The sequence below is a fragment of the Aspergillus vadensis genome (genome assembly GCF_003184925.1).
Source record: "Aspergillus vadensis CBS 113365 unplaced genomic scaffold BO88scaffold_13, whole genome shotgun sequence".
Taxonomy (NCBI): domain Eukaryota; kingdom Fungi; phylum Ascomycota; class Eurotiomycetes; order Eurotiales; family Aspergillaceae; genus Aspergillus; species Aspergillus vadensis.
Window position 1 is genome coordinate 843,953 of NW_020292051.1, and position 14,652 is coordinate 858,604.

Below are 14,652 nucleotides of genomic sequence, written 5' to 3' on the forward strand. Positions count from 1 at the left end.
TGCAAGCTGGCCAACATCCACACTACCATGATAGCACTGCTCGAGAGACCTTAAATAGATGTATGGAATAAACGGCAACCAGTCGTCAGACTGACTGAAGGGGCACTGGTGGGTTGTGTGGTTGTTCGTGTACAAGCCTAACCATATATATCTTTAGAGTTGACGAGCGCTTTGACCGTACTGTTTTCAACAGAGATTGAACATTCCAAACATAGTAGTGTCTGCGTGAGTACCTGGCTTAAGTTGTATCTTGATATCTCCATTACTATCTACCATCATATATACATCAACGTAGACATCCGATGTGGACAAAGGCTTCCTGTGCAGAACAAACTCAAAGCATCACCAGCTCAGTTGCCCCCGTAGTGCGGATAGACATAAGGTGAGGCAAGCAACAGAACTGTTGCTACCAGGCCATACTTCACCCAGTCCCGTCGAGCCCGCAGGCCGGTCGAGTCCTGCGTAGGATATCTATACCCAGTCTCAAGCTGATTGGCAGCATTCCATGTCTCGTGGATCTGCTGCTTCTCCGACAAAGCACAAGATTCATCGAACGTACCACTTCAGAAGGTCAGAAAATCCCAACACACATCATCGTACACGAAGAAAGAAAAAAAGGTGTATTACTCGTTAACCACTGTCTTCAAATGCCCCATGACCTTTTCCACAAGGAATCGTCTTGGCTCTGCCTGATCATCGTTACTGAGGGCATGCGACGCGTTCGGAATGACGGCAGTGTGCTCATCATCCCAGATCTCTTCGCCCTCTGCACATCCAGCGTTTGCGATCCCCCGCCATTTCCTCAACAATGCCTCCTTATCCACCCAGTCAGGAACACTCTGATCCTTACCCGAGTATAGCACCATCAACTTCGCCTTCTCTGCCAATAAGCCGCCGCTCTTTACCTTCCCGAAAGTCTTCTGCAACTGCTCCGGCCCCAAGTCCGAACTAAACATGTCGTCCTCCCCAGGGTTACCCGGAGCATCTGGACTCACTAAACTCAACAACCGCCTCGCCGACAACGGTGTGTTAGCCGGATAGGCGAAGCTAGTCAATTCAATCGGCAGAATCACATCAAACTCTCCACCCTCTCTGATTCTCTTCTCCTCTGCCTCCTTTGCCATGTTCACCAGCTTCTCATAGACCGCTTTACACTCCGCAGAAGATCTGCCTCCAAACCCGTTCTCCAACACCCACAATATCGCCTCGCGATCCGACACAGGTGCTTGCATGATAGCTCCGTCCAGCGGCAACCGTTCCACATGCTCCAAGTACTTATCAAAGGGTGGTTTGGTGGTATGGGGGTTCGGCCGCGTTAGGTAATGCATGACGCATTGGCTGCCGGTGGAGTGTCCCATCAAGACGATCTTGCTGCTAGCTGCAGAGGCAGAGCCGTATTTATCCGCTTTGTAGTCTTTGATATAGCGGATACATTGGGCAATTTCGTCGGTATCGCGGTCCAGATGGCCCAGGCCCCAGGATTGGTAGGAGGATGTGAGGTTCAGGGTGAAGAGGGACCAGGGGGTGGAGTGGAGGGCACGGGCTAGGTCGGCCATGTAGGATGTTGTGGCGAGGCCATCGCCGAGGCCGCCGACGAAGAGGAGGGTGTGAGGTTGGGAGAGGGAGGGGGTGGTGGTAGTATATTCGAAGGTTACAAGGGTTTCTGTCTGTTATTGAGGGAATGTTGTGTTAGTTTGGTGGGCTGGATTCGGAGGGGTTAGGACTGGCTGGACATACGAAGTGGTGGAGGATTCCCGGGAGGCCGCCCTTGGGCCAGAATTTGGAGTACATAATTGCTTGTTGTGAAGTGATTATACGTGTATGTGTTTAATGATAGTGTGTAAGATGAAGTTGCCTTGTGTTAAAATCAAGTAGAATAATGTGTGTAGAGTAGGAGGTGTGTGTAAAAGGTTGAGCCAAAATTCCAGAAACAATCACTGCAGCTAGGCTTGGCTTATGTACTTTGTAATCGCTTATCTTTACGGCAGTTGACGGCGTGGCTATCACCGGAACCAAGTACTCCCGGGAATGGAATCCTCGGCTGTTTCAAGAATTTTGGGATGTTGAGGGTGCTGGTGGGGTTCATCAGATAATGAGTGAGACAAATTTGCCATGGATGTATGGTAAGCGGGTGACAGTCGGACACTGAAGGGGTGTTTCTGAATACGCAGTATTTCAAAGGCGGTAATGGATGGTATGTGGGTACCTAGACAGACCCTAACGCGCTTGTCGTATTCTTGATCCACCGGCGGATAAAAGAAATTAGTTGAGAGAATGCGAGATGGCTCCGGCGGTTGTAGCCGTCGGTATATGCAAGATGCGGTGATGCCTTAGTTGTCGTGATGCTAGACTGCATACTGGAAGCGACATAGACGGAGGCCCGAACTACATCAGCTACTCCTGAGCTTGACACAGTGATTTCTTTGATATGTTAATGTGTATACTAACGATTGTTCTTCTTCGGTCCAATTTTATAATGATACAACAGAGGCCAATATACAAATATTGGGTAGTCGCTGGACACCATCTGCAAGCTATAGCTGCCTGGTTATCCTACATTAGCTGAAACTTTCCTACATGCGACACCAACCCAAGTCAGTATCTGAATCCGAGTAAATGCCACGTGCGAGACGAGTGGACTCTGATTGTGGACTCGAGGTTCCTCAGAGCCGAAACTCCTTACTTTGAAGTCTCAATAGATTCTCCTACTCCAAACTCCATACTCCGTTAATCAACGGATTATCAGATTAGATCAGATACTCGGCGATAACACTCGATCGGGCTAGGCAGCGCGATTATCATACGACTCGGACAATGGTAGCATGATATAGATACCAAATGTATAGTCTCAGACGTCGCTACCCAGTATAGCTTGAAGAAAGAAAAAAAAGTAACAAAAATGGGTAAAAAAAGAAAGGAAGAAAAAAAAAAAAAGAAATATGGTGTGCACTGTGCAGAACCCAGTTGCCACTCCCCTGCATCAAGCTGCGCTGTAGCTTGATCAGGATATCCCATTGAATGAGAACATATGCATCTCCCATGGCTCGGAGAAATAATTCGTATGAGGGATTAATCACGACAATCCTACCTCCTCACCCAAACTAACCTGTTTCGGATACCTTAACCAGCTAACTTCCTGGTTGTTTGTGGACCTGCAGCTATCTGATCTGATTAGTTTTATCAATCACCAACCCCACTTGTCACATACTAGCGTTGTTACTAGCGCCCTTTACACTTACTAGTTCAGATACATTTCTTACATACACCACAAACGACCTGTTATCCATCACCCCCACTCAACGACAAATATCCTGATAACTGGACCCACGGGTCGCTCATTTCCGACAGGCCTATGTAACAGTAAACAGTAACTAGGCTAGTCAAGAAGACAATAAACAATTAACGAATTCTATGACTCATTTTAATTCATCGCTGCAAATTACGTAGTATAACCCTTACCTAAGTTCCAGTCCTCGCACAAGACCGGATCCTACCAAACAACTTAGATCAGATAACTTTTTCCCAGTTACACTTCTCACGCCTGCGGGCTAAATCATGTCATGCCGTGTCTCACTAATTCTCGGCTAGACGCTTGGCGTACGTGGTCTGTGCAAAATTCTTTTGCCCGGTAACTTTCACAAGCCGGCTGGTCTGTCCGTTAATGCCCGTTTGATCTCGTGTTCCAGTGCTGCAAACTGCAGTATACCCGCAGGCGTGGTGGAATCCACCGCCGATCTCGGTAGTATCATAATAAATGATGATAATCTTAGGACTGGGGGGGTTGTAAAACTTCACGGGATGTTCGGAAGAGGGTCAGTAGTAATCTGATCCGTTTGTGTTTTCTGGGACCTCGGATCAGATAATAATAATAATATACTACATGGTGTCCACCTTCCGTGCGTTGGGCACTTATTGAACTTGACCCTGGGTGAAATAATTGCATTGAGATTGAAGTCATTCAGTGGTTCCTAACTACTTGCCCCTCTTTTCCCCCCTCTCTCTCTTCTCGCCTCTCATTCTCTCCTCCCACGCAGCTGGACTGGATTTTACTGAATTGCCGAATGGGCAACACACACACTACAAGTCCGCAGGGACAAGAAGATTCACACGATATGGCAGGAGTATATACACTAGAGGCTGCCAGCCTGGGTGCCGACACTACCCCCTCAGGAATGAAGGAAGAGCTTCTCCTGGTTTCGTGGCTCATTGTGCTCTTGCGTACGAGAGAAGATGGCCAGGCATCCTTTGAATGGGCCTACAAGGGCGACGAGCCCAGTCCAGCCAACCGCTGTCTGTCGACAGAGGTAATGGCCGACTTGCGAAGCAGTGTGGGGCAGACTGCTGCCGCAATTGCTCGCAAGCACACTACTACCCCCGAGACAGTGCCATCGAGATCCCTTGCGGTGCTCCTCAGCACCAGCGCGCTGTCTCAGACCACTGAAGAGCCGAACGAGGTAAGCCGCGACCGCAACTTATACCGTCGTACCAACTATAAGAGAGCCAAGCTAATGAGGTGAACGCACAGGGCATCATCCACCTGGAAGCGCGCTATAATGCCACTAATCTCGAAATTAAGCCCGTTTGGCACTCCGAAGTCATTCTCCCCTATACCCTTACCCGCCACATCAACAGCCTCATCGACACGGTGCAACTGGTCCTCTCGAACCCCGATGCCACTATTGAAGAGTGCCTCCGTCCGACCGCGAGCGACATCTCTGATATTTGGTCATGGAACCACAAACTCCCCCCAGCATACGACTTTGGCATGCACGAAGTGATCTCGGAACAAGCGCGCAAAACTCCCGACAAGGTTGCAATTGACTCCTGGGACGGCAGTCTCACCTACGGCGTGATCGAGCGGTACTCGACGTATGTCGCGATGAAGATCCAGGAGATGGGCACGCAACCGGAAGACTTCATCCCGGTGTGTTTTGAGAAGTCGCGGTGGACCATTGTTGCCGTGTTGGCTGTCATGAAAGCTGGGTGCACGTTCGCGATGATGGACCCTACTCTCCCACTGGCTCGGCTACAGAATATGGCGAAGCAAGTAAATGCGCGAACAATGATCTGCTCGTCCATGCAGCAGGACCTGTCGAGAGAGATCATTCAAGATGGAGGTTTGTTTGTTGTGGAGGAGGGTGCGTTCCCGAATGTTCCCCCGCTGGAAAACACTCCAGTTTTACCCAAGGTTCCCTCAACCACCATCATGTACTTGATTTTCACTTCGGGAAGCACGGGAACTCCCAAGGGCGTCAAGGTCTCCCATGGTAGCTACACAAGTAGTGCGTTCCCACGTGCCAAGGCTGTCGGATATGATGAGAATTCGAGGGTCCTTGATTTCGCATCGTACGCGTTCGATGTCAGTATTGACAGCATGCTGCTGACGCTGGGTAACAACGGCTGCCTTTGCATTCCATCCGATGAGGATCGACTGAACGATATTAACGGCGTTATTCGCAATATGCGCGTCAACTATGCGGGTATCACGCCGTCCGTGGCCCGCATCTTAGAACCGGATGTTATTGCGTCGCTCAGCGGGCTGGGATTGGGAGGTGAGGCTGCGTCGGCCCGCGACGTGACAGTCTGGGGTCAGGAGACGAGGATTATTATTGGATACGGGCCGTGTGAGTGCACGATTGGATGCACGGTGAATAGCAGCGCAGCCACCGGGAGGGACTATATCTCCATTGGAACTGGCAATGGTGCGGCTATCTGGATTGTGAACCCTAATGACCATGATGAGCTGATGCCGGTCGGTGCGGTGGGTGAATTGCTGGTGGAGGGTCCAATTGTTGGCCAGGGCTACCTGAATGATCCCGAGAAGACGGCGGCGGCGTTTATTGAGGACCCGAAGTGGCTAGTGGCCGGCCATCAGGGCTACGCTGGTCGTCACGGAAGGATGTACAAGACTGGAGATCTCGGAATGTATGATCCTGATGGATCTGGAGGTATCGTTTTTGCGGGACGAAAGGATACCCAGGTTAAGCTGCGCGGACAGCGTGTCGAACTGGGAGAGATTGAGAGTCAGCTCAAGGCCAGACTGCCGTCGGAAGCTACAGTCATTGCGGAAGTGATTGTGCCTCAGGGATCCGGTGGCCAGGCGACCCTGGTAGCCTTTGTTGCCTCTCAGGCCAGTAAGGGCATCGACAGCACTGAAGTCACCTCGGTAGAGCTTCCGGAGGAGCTGAGCAAGACACTGTCTAAGGCTGATGCGGAGGTAAAGAAGGTCTTGCCCCGGTACATGGTCCCTACAGCATACATTCCCGTCAGTCATGTTCCGGTCTTGATCTCCGGCAAGACAGATCGTCGACGACTGCGTCAATTTGGCACCACTGTGGACCTGCGCGAGCTGGACCAGGGTGCGGCGAGCACCGCCCATCGGGAGCTCACTGAACTGGAGCAGCGTCTGCGACAGGCCTGGAGTCAGACCTTGAAGGTTGACGCCGAAACCATCCGGCCAGACGACAACTTCTTTGCCCTGGGTGGTGACTCTTTGGCTGCGATGAGATTGGCATCAGTTTGTCGGGCGCAAGGTCTGGATCTGTCAGTCGCCAACACATTTGGACATCCTACTCTGTCTGCTATGGCCAGTAAGGTCCTCATCTGCGATGTCGAGACCCAGACCGAGATTCCACCATTTTCGTTGATCTCCCAAGCTGCCGAAAGCGCCTGTGAGGAGGCTGCTCAAGTATACGGGTTCGACAAAGCAGCGATCGAGGATATTTATCCCTGCACCCCAACGCAGGAGTCTCTGTTTACCTTCTCGCTCAAGTCAGTCAAGGCATATGTTGCACAGAGACTGGCGTGCATCCCAGCCGACGTGGATCTCGACGCCTGGAAGCACGCCTGGGAGGAGGTCGTCTCAGCCATTCCAATCCTGCGCACCCGTCTGGCTCAGCTCCAGGAACCCGGCCTGCAGCAGGTCGTCCTCAAGGATGGAATCACCTGGAAGCACTCGACTGATCTAGCCCGGTACCTCGAGGAAGATCGTGATGAGAAGATGAACCTCGGAGAGAATCTCGCTCGTTATGCTATCATCGATCACCCCGCTGATGGCAAGCGATACATGGTCTGGACTGTCCACCATGTTCTCTACGATGGCTGGTCTGAACCCATCGTGCTGAAGAAGGTCAGCGAGGTTCTGCAGCGCCAGCAGCCCAAGGTGGAGGCTCAGATGCGGGACTTCGTCAAATATGTGCGTGACACCGACGAAGCCGCTATGGAGGAGTTCTGGCGTCGCGAACTGAAAGGCGCTGTTGGACCTCAGTTCCCGCGTCTGCCTTCGCGAGACTACCTGCCCATCCCAGATGGTCTGATTGAACGGCACATCAACTTGGAGACAAATTCTGGATTCCCTTTCACCATGGCTACCCTTATCCGGGCTGCTTGGGCACTCGTGGCGTCTCAGTACACCGGCAACGATGACGTTGTCTTTGGTGAGACGCTCACGGGTCGAGACATTCCGCTGGCGGGTGTTGAGAGCATTGTCGGTCCCTTGATTGCCACGGTTCCGGTACGGATCCATATCAACCGTGCTGGCACCGTTGAATCGTACCTCCAGGCCGTGCAGCAAGGTATATTGTCTCGAACCCAGTACCAGCACATGGGTATGCAGAATATTCGTAAGGTCAGCCATGATGCCCAGCATGCCTGTGAAGCACCCACCGGATTAGTTGTGCAGCCGGAGCCCGAGTACGCGGGCAGTGAGCTTGGTTTCGAGGTTGGGGACGTGGTGCGCGAAGCCCTTCATTTCAACCCTTACCCGCTCATGCTGGGCTGTGGTATCAAGAAGGGTGGCTTCCGCATCTGCGCCAGCTTTGACAGCAGTCTCGTCGAGATTTCGCAGATGGAGCGCATCCTTGCGCAGATCGAAGTTGCTTGCTCGCAGTTGAGCCAAGGTCTCACTCGGAGGATTGACGAAATCTCCTGTCTCCCAGAGGCTGAACTGAACCAGATCTGGCATTGGAACCAAATGGCCCCGCTGTCCTTGAATGAGTCTTCGAAAAGACTTCGCGCCGAAGAGGGCATCAAGGAAGGGTCTAAGTACCCTCCTGCTGTGGTCCCCTGGGTTTGTGATGCACGCAACCCATCCCTCCTCTCACCCATTGGCTGCGTTGGTGAACTCTGGCTGGAAGGAGCTATTCTTGCTGGCGAGACGGTAGACTCCCCTGCGTGGCTTGTGTCGGGTAGTTCTGGGTACTCTGGTCGTACTGGACGGGTGCAGGCTACCGGAGACCTGGTCCAGTGGCGCGAGGATAGTAGCCTGGTGTTTGTGGGTCGGAAGGAGAATGTTGTGTCGGTCAAGGGACACGCTGTGAATGTTGCGGAGGTCGAAGCCCAGTTCACCAAAAACCTTCCTTCTACTGTTCGTGCCGCTGCGGCCGTGTCCCAGCCATCGTCCGAGCTGGAGCCCGAGTTGGTCGTCTTCATCGAGCAGTCAGCCTCCATCCAAGATGGCCTGGAGCTGCTGCCTTCACAACAGGAGATCCGCTGCGATGCGGACTCCCAAAGCTTCGAGGCAACGGTCTGTGCCTCGATCTCCGTCAGCCTGGCCGTGGCATTGAAGAAGCTCGACAAGTTCATCCACGACTCACTCCCATCCTACATGGCGCCCTTTGCCTACATTGTGGTGGACCGGGTGCCCAACCATAATGTCCTCAATCAACTCGCCTCGAGCATTCCGCGCGACATGCTCGTTCAACTGAGGGATGCCTTTAAGCAGGCATTGGCCAAGGCCGCCGCGCAGACCAACCTGACACCTTCCGAGGCCATCCTCCGGTCCGCTTGGGCCGCTATCCTCAAGCTCAGTCCCGAACAAATCGACGTTGATGACAACTTCTTCCGCCTGGGTGGTGACTCTGTGCTTGCTATGAAGCTTGTATCCAGCCTGCGTGCCCAAGGACACGGTCTGACCGTGGCCGATATTTTCCAGCGCATGCGTCTCGGGGATGCTGCTAAGGCGCTGCGGGTGGATGTTGTGTCAAAGGAAGAGAAGGTCCAGCCTTACCATCCCTTCTCGACTATTGGCCAGCAAAACAACCTGGAGTCCTTCTTGTCCGAGGTGATCCGTCCCAAGCTGGCGAACCCTGAGTGGTCTATCCGCGACGTCCTCCCAGTCACCGATATCCAAGCCCTCGATGTCCGCGGCACTGTCCAGGCACCGCGCACTTCCATCCAATACACGATGTTATACTTCGACCAGGACATCAACCGCGAACAATTGCACCGGGCCTGCCACGAGCTCGTCAAGGCACACGACATCCTGCGCACCGTCTTCATCGAGCACGACTCCAGCTTCCTCCAAGTTGTTCTCGATGATATCACTGCCCCCATCGCGATTCACGAAACCACTTCTGCTCTCGAAGACGAAGTCAAGTCGCTCTGTAAGACACACTCCGAGTCCGCCTTCCAACTCGGCTCCTCTTTCACCCAATTCCTCCATATCGAACACACCCCGACCCAGCAATCCTGCCTGATCCTCGGTCTCTCGCACGCCCAATACGACGGCGTCTCTCTACCCTTGCTCCTCCGCGACCTCGAAACCCTCTACACATCCGGTCAAATCCCCACCCCGACTCCCTTCTCCTCCTACATCTCACACACCCTCTCGCCGACACCTCAGAACAAAGCCCTCACCTACTGGAAGAACCTCCTCCAAGGATCTACCCCCTCCATTCTTCCAACTCAACAACAACAAGGCTCAAGATCCATTTTCCACACCGCTCCCATCCCCCTTCCCTTCCCCTTCAACCTCGAAGGAATCACAACCGCCACCCTCCTCACCTCCTCCTGGGCACTCCTCCTCGCCCGCCGTCTCCAAACTCAAGACATCACCTTCGCAACCGTCACGTCGGGCCGAACCCTCTCTTCCCTCCCCAGCCCAGATTCTATCGTCGGCGCCTGCTACCAGCTCACGCCCACCCGGGTCCAAATCCAACCCAGCTGGCAGGCAATGGACTTCCTGCGCGCCGTGCAATCGCAGGCTGCGGAATCTGCCGAGTATGATTTCCTGGGTCTAGACAAGATCGGCAATGCTCTGAACTGGGATAAGAGTGTTGGGTCTGTGGTTCATCATCAGGACTGGGATGATTTCGATGAGATGCCGTTTGCGGGAGGCAAGTGCAAGGTTGATATCTTGAATCCGGATGGTGATGCGGCGGATCAGATGAAGGTCGTTTCGTTTGTTAAGGAAGGTGTCATGCATGTTGGTGTTGTTGGTTGGGAGGGAGAGGAGACTGTTGTGGATGAGGTTTTGAATGAGTTGGTTGGTGTTGTTGGGGAACTGGTGGGTGGTGGTGAGGTGAGGGTTTGATGTGTTTGTTATTTGCGTTTGTTTGAATGTTGCATAGTATATCAGTTAGATTAGAGTTTGTGTCTTTAGCAAAGTAGCTACGATAATAAAATGGCTTTATTATTTGGATTATTGTTCTAGCCCGTAATATGGAGACGAGAGGAAGAGGTTACGTAGTAAGTATACGATGCGGCCATTTACGAGGTCGGTAAGTTATATACTTCTATGCTCAACTGTAGCGTTCAGCCTCGTTGACGAACTGTCACTCGAGTTCCACTGATAATATATACACCCCCCCCCCCCCCCCCTTAAAACCCCCCAGGCCTCTAACGAACTATTCGACTGTCCTAAGCTATGTCAAAAGACCCGTCCTGACAGGGCATATAGTCCCACAATTAGAGCAGGCTTTTGCAATAGAATCAGTCGACGTCCACCTTCCACAACGCTGACGCATCGAATATCGTCTCCTCCATCCAACATCCCAACTCTTCCAACCCCAACACCTCTCTCAAGTACCGTCTTGCCAGCTCTCTCTGTCCGTTCGCCCGGCCCAGGTAAAACACTGCATCTTCCGCCGGGTTCGCATGTGCGGCCCGAATCTGCTGCGGCAAGTGCTCCATCAAAATCAACAGCCAGCGCCCAAATGCGTTATTCAAGCCCACAGCCCATTCTGTAATCTCCGAATCATCGGCCGGAACAGACTCCGCACTAGCACGCACAAGAAGCTGGAAGAACGTCGTGTCATGCCGGGCGAACCGGACAGCCGTGCGAAAATGTTCTGCGGGGAGGACGTAAGGGACAGCAGTAGTTGGATTGAGGGACTGGTTCTCGCTGCGGAAGTGGTATTCATCGATCTTGAGGAGGGTGGATAAGGCCGCTGAGTTGTTTTCGATGAGGGCATTATGGATGCCGATTTGCAGGGATTCATGGGACACAGAGACAGTCGGTTTGACGAGGTCGGCGCGGTTCAAACCGCTGGCTATGCGGAGGAGTTCGAGGTAGGTGACGTGATCGGGGGTAGAGAGGTCTTCGACGAGTTTATCGGGGATAAGAAGAACGCCTAGGACGGGGTAGGTCGTTGATTGGTTGGTTTCATGGTGGGTGATTGTTACTGAAACTAGGGGTGCTACAGTAAGGGTGTAGTGATTGGCTCCGTTGGTGTCTATTCCTTCGAAGACGCGATTGTCTGCTTTCTGAGCGAGGAATCGGGTCAATGATTCTTGATCATGTGGGGCCATGCTGATTCCTGCACCGAACCAGTGCCTTTGAATGGTGAGGTTCATAAGGTCCGGCAGCTGCGCTAGAAGCCGCTGTATCGTGCACCATTTACAGCGAAGGATGGTGTCCTGGAGGTGTCTCCGTTCCGCATGGCTGAGAGGGTGGTAATCGACTGGTCGGAGGATCCTGGATATTGCGGCCTCTGAGGCCTGATTTATTACCCCTGTAGTAGCAGACGAGTCATCCCAAAACGCCAACAGGATCAACGCTCTGTATATGCGCTCACTCGAAACGGTTGCGCTTAGGGCTGAGGAACAGCGAGCGAAGTTCACATTGAGAGAGTATAGGAAGATCTTTTCAATCAACTCGACGGGGAGAGACTCCAGGATCGATTGCCGGGGTTTGGTGGGCTTGACGACGAGTAGACGAGCTCGTTTGTGGCTTCGCGCCTGAGATGATTCGAGCTTTGTCTGGTGAGATATCATGGGTCGCCCACCCTTGGGTCCAGTGGGTTTTGGTTTGGGGGCTCCATCATCAGGGTATTTTCTCCTGCGACCGCGAACCCGTATGGGCGTGAGCATACCCGGCTAAGTATTTTCAGCTGGACTGCTTGGTGTGCTTCATCCATCCATATTTAGTGAATTGCTTAAGCATGGAAGAGAGCGTGGAAAGTCGAGGCATCGGAAATTGTTCTGGAAGAGGCCCCGGTCCTACTTTGATCCGACTATTCCCCTCCCGAAGTAAGATAAATACTCCGTGCAGGTACCGCCTTATGGCTTCAAGCTACAATTGGGCATGATCCGTAAGCTTCTCCCTCTATTATCTGCACATCGAGTACATGGTATCCGGCTATCCATCTCTTCTATGGATTGATTTTTAGCGGCTCGGTGCGATGATATAATTGGGCAGGAATGCTCGTTGACACACTAGCTACCGGTGCCAAGGGACGGCACTGCAAAAAGTGACTGGTATCACACATGGATGGCAACTCAGGGACCACTGGGCTGCGATGAAAGTAACCAGAGAGGTCAGGGAGAAGAAGAGAGTATATTCTGGACGTGATCACATGGCTTCACCACCAAGATTGAATGTACAAGTTTGAGATAAGGGTAGTAGAATACATCGCTGGTGAAGGTTACGGGGGGTGACGAATAGCTCGAGGCGTGTGTCAGGAAGATCCAATATGCCAGAGGAAAGAGAGTAGGGTAGCCCCTAGGTCATCCCATCACAGCCCGTCGCAATATCGTTGCTTCAAGACAACGAAGCGCCTGCACCTAATTCAGCGGCTCGAACAGGTCAAAACGTCCGCAATGAATTTAATGGTTACTGACTCACTGATATGTTGCCGCGTAGGCTGGTGTAGTGGTTGACGACGCCACATTTCGACCCCCAATAAGAAGGCAGTGACATTACGTCCGCATGCTGGTGGATATTGGTCTTGATCAGCCCCGTCAACACAATCCTCCCAATCTGATTCGCATCCATCAGTTCAATCATTTCTTCTTCTTTTCAAGATCCTTGATAAGCCTTAAGACATCCTCCGCATCAGAACTAAGTTCTAGGCGGTTGTAAAGATCCTTGGCCTCATAATAATACTTCAGTGCCTCCTCTGGTTTATTATGGAACACTGCCAACTGTCCCAGCATAACCTTAGCCGACGCACAGCTGTGATCGCACTCCGCAGAATCTTCGGAGGGTTCGACCTTCTCAGCCCTCTCAATCGCGCCCTGAGCCCACTTGCGTGCGGCCTCGATAGCCTCAGCACGCGAAACACCGGGGTCCGACGATGGTGCGACACCGTCTAGAGCTGGGTAGCCGATACAGCCACTGATGTTGTACATGAGGGTGACCTGCTTGCATGATGGAACTCCGCCTTCATTGGCATTGATGAGGTCAAAGGCGCGCAGATACAGCGGCAACGAAAGGTCCAACTTCCCCTTGGAGGCATAGTGTTGGCCCAACTCGGATAGAGCAGTTCCGATCTCCGTTAGAGTCAACCAGTTGCCACCGCCGATGGGGACCTTGGCTTGGTGTCGACGTTGCACTTCGCCGAGAGATAGTTGAACGGCAAATTCGAGCGCCTCTTCGGCCTTTTTGTCATCCTGGACATAATCACTCTTATATAGTTCCGCGAGCTTTACGGACATACCCACAACCTTGGCGAGAGTCTTCTCTACTTGTTCATACTCATAGATCTCCGCCTGCTTCATCTTCTCGTATGACTCTGCAATGGCGGGGTCAACCTTCATTGGCTCAGCGGCCAATTCGCCTTTCTCTGCGGAGGGCCCGCGGGCAAAGAAATAATCGCTTTCCCCCCTTTTGAATGCTTCTGTTTCCATATTCGTCTTCACCCAGTGATATGCATCTGCTCGTGTCTTTTCCAAGACTTGGATAGCAGCTGGCACTAGCCCCGCCATCTCTAGACACTTGGTTACCTGCAACCTGATTCCCATCACTTCGTCCGAGTAAGGGTGCATTTGCAGTTCCGCTGCTAACTTGATTGCCTCGCTGTATGCGTCGATAGCCTTGACGGGATTCAGCTTCACGTCGGTATAGTAGATTGCCGTACGGAGACGTTCTGCAACCGGTGGCGGGAACTTGTGGTATTGCGGGCCGACTTCTGTGGCTTCCTTGTAGGCAATGTAGCTAAAGATAGCGGTTGCGGTGGCGACGGAGAGGAGTGCGAGGGGAAGGAGGATGGGGTTATTGCGCCAAATGCCACGGGAAGCTTCCTGGTAACCGCGCTTCATCTTCTGCGCGAAGGAGAGGGGACGAGTCTGCATGGTGGTGGCTTGGACGGTTCGTAGGAGAGATGTAGGAGCAGCACCGGTCGGCCGTGAACGGAGGATGGAGGGTATTGTGCGTGTCGAGAATGACGAGGATGAGAATGCATGTTGATGATGGCGATGTGCAAGGGTCCTTGGAATGGCGACAGCGCGCCGGGATGCTGCGCCTAACATTGTGGGATGTGTATCAAAACTTTCAGGTTGATAGCATCGAGCTATTCCTTAGTTGTTGTACGGACAAGACGAGAGACTCTGGAGCTGCGGAATGCGGAAGCGGGCCGGGACGGACAATGGATAGTCCGATTAGATCATCCCAGCTTCATGGCCGTCATAGTCACGTGCAAAGGGGTCGGGTCA

At 52.6% G+C, this 14,652-nt stretch overlaps 4 protein-coding genes across 4 annotated transcripts; 1 reads left to right on the forward strand and 3 right to left on the reverse strand.

Moving 5' to 3' along the window:
• Positions 1-232: 232 nt before the first annotated feature.
• On the reverse strand, positions 233-1,803 carry sidJ (putative siderophore biosynthesis lipase/esterase). Its single transcript, XM_025706907.1, has 2 exons — positions 1,738-1,803; positions 233-1,667 (listed from the first exon to the last, which is right to left on the reverse strand). Exons 1-2 carry the CDS (start codon positions 1,789-1,791, stop codon positions 624-626), a joined length of 1,098 nt encoding a protein of 365 aa, XP_025562483.1. The 5' UTR covers positions 1,792-1,803; the 3' UTR covers positions 233-623.
• Positions 1,804-3,847: 2,044 nt separating this feature from the next.
• On the forward strand, positions 3,848-10,407 carry sidD (nonribosomal peptide synthase SidD). Its single transcript, XM_025713025.1, has 2 exons — positions 3,848-4,454; positions 4,526-10,407. Exons 1-2 carry the CDS (start codon positions 4,062-4,064, stop codon positions 10,310-10,312), a joined length of 6,180 nt encoding a protein of 2,059 aa, XP_025562484.1. The 5' UTR covers positions 3,848-4,061; the 3' UTR covers positions 10,313-10,407.
• A 201-nt stretch (positions 10,408-10,608) lies between these two features.
• On the reverse strand, positions 10,609-12,033 carry BO88DRAFT_405547 (uncharacterized protein). The gene has a single exon (XM_025706908.1). It carries the CDS (start codon positions 11,992-11,994, stop codon positions 10,711-10,713), a length of 1,284 nt encoding a protein of 427 aa, XP_025562485.1. The 5' UTR covers positions 11,995-12,033; the 3' UTR covers positions 10,609-10,710.
• Positions 12,034-13,002: 969 nt separating this feature from the next.
• On the reverse strand, positions 13,003-14,469 carry BO88DRAFT_341923 (TPR domain protein; the record flags this gene model as incomplete). Its single annotated transcript, XM_025703121.1, has 1 exon — positions 13,003-14,469. One exon carries the CDS (start codon positions 14,467-14,469, stop codon positions 13,003-13,005), a length of 1,467 nt encoding a protein of 488 aa, XP_025562486.1.
• Between the last annotated feature and the right edge of the window lie 183 nt (positions 14,470-14,652).

Bases quoted from the DNA above. Each gene is read 5' to 3' on its own strand.
- sidJ (XM_025706907.1), bottom strand. From the start codon at position 1,791: ATGTACTCCAAATTCTGGCCCAAGGGCGGCCTCCCGGGAATCCTCCAC. The intron at 1,668-1,737 runs GTATGTCCAGCC...CCTCAATAACAG, and splicing joins CGGGAATCCTCCACCACTTC to ACAGAAACCCTTGTAACCTT.
- sidD (XM_025713025.1), top strand. From the start codon at position 4,062: ATGGGCAACACACACACTACAAGTCCGCAGGGACAAGAAGATTCACAC. The intron at 4,455-4,525 runs GTAAGCCGCGAC...GTGAACGCACAG, and splicing joins CCACTGAAGAGCCGAACGAG to GGCATCATCCACCTGGAAGC.
- BO88DRAFT_405547 (XM_025706908.1), bottom strand. From the start codon at position 11,994: ATGATATCTCACCAGACAAAGCTCGAATCATCTCAGGCGCGAAGCCAC.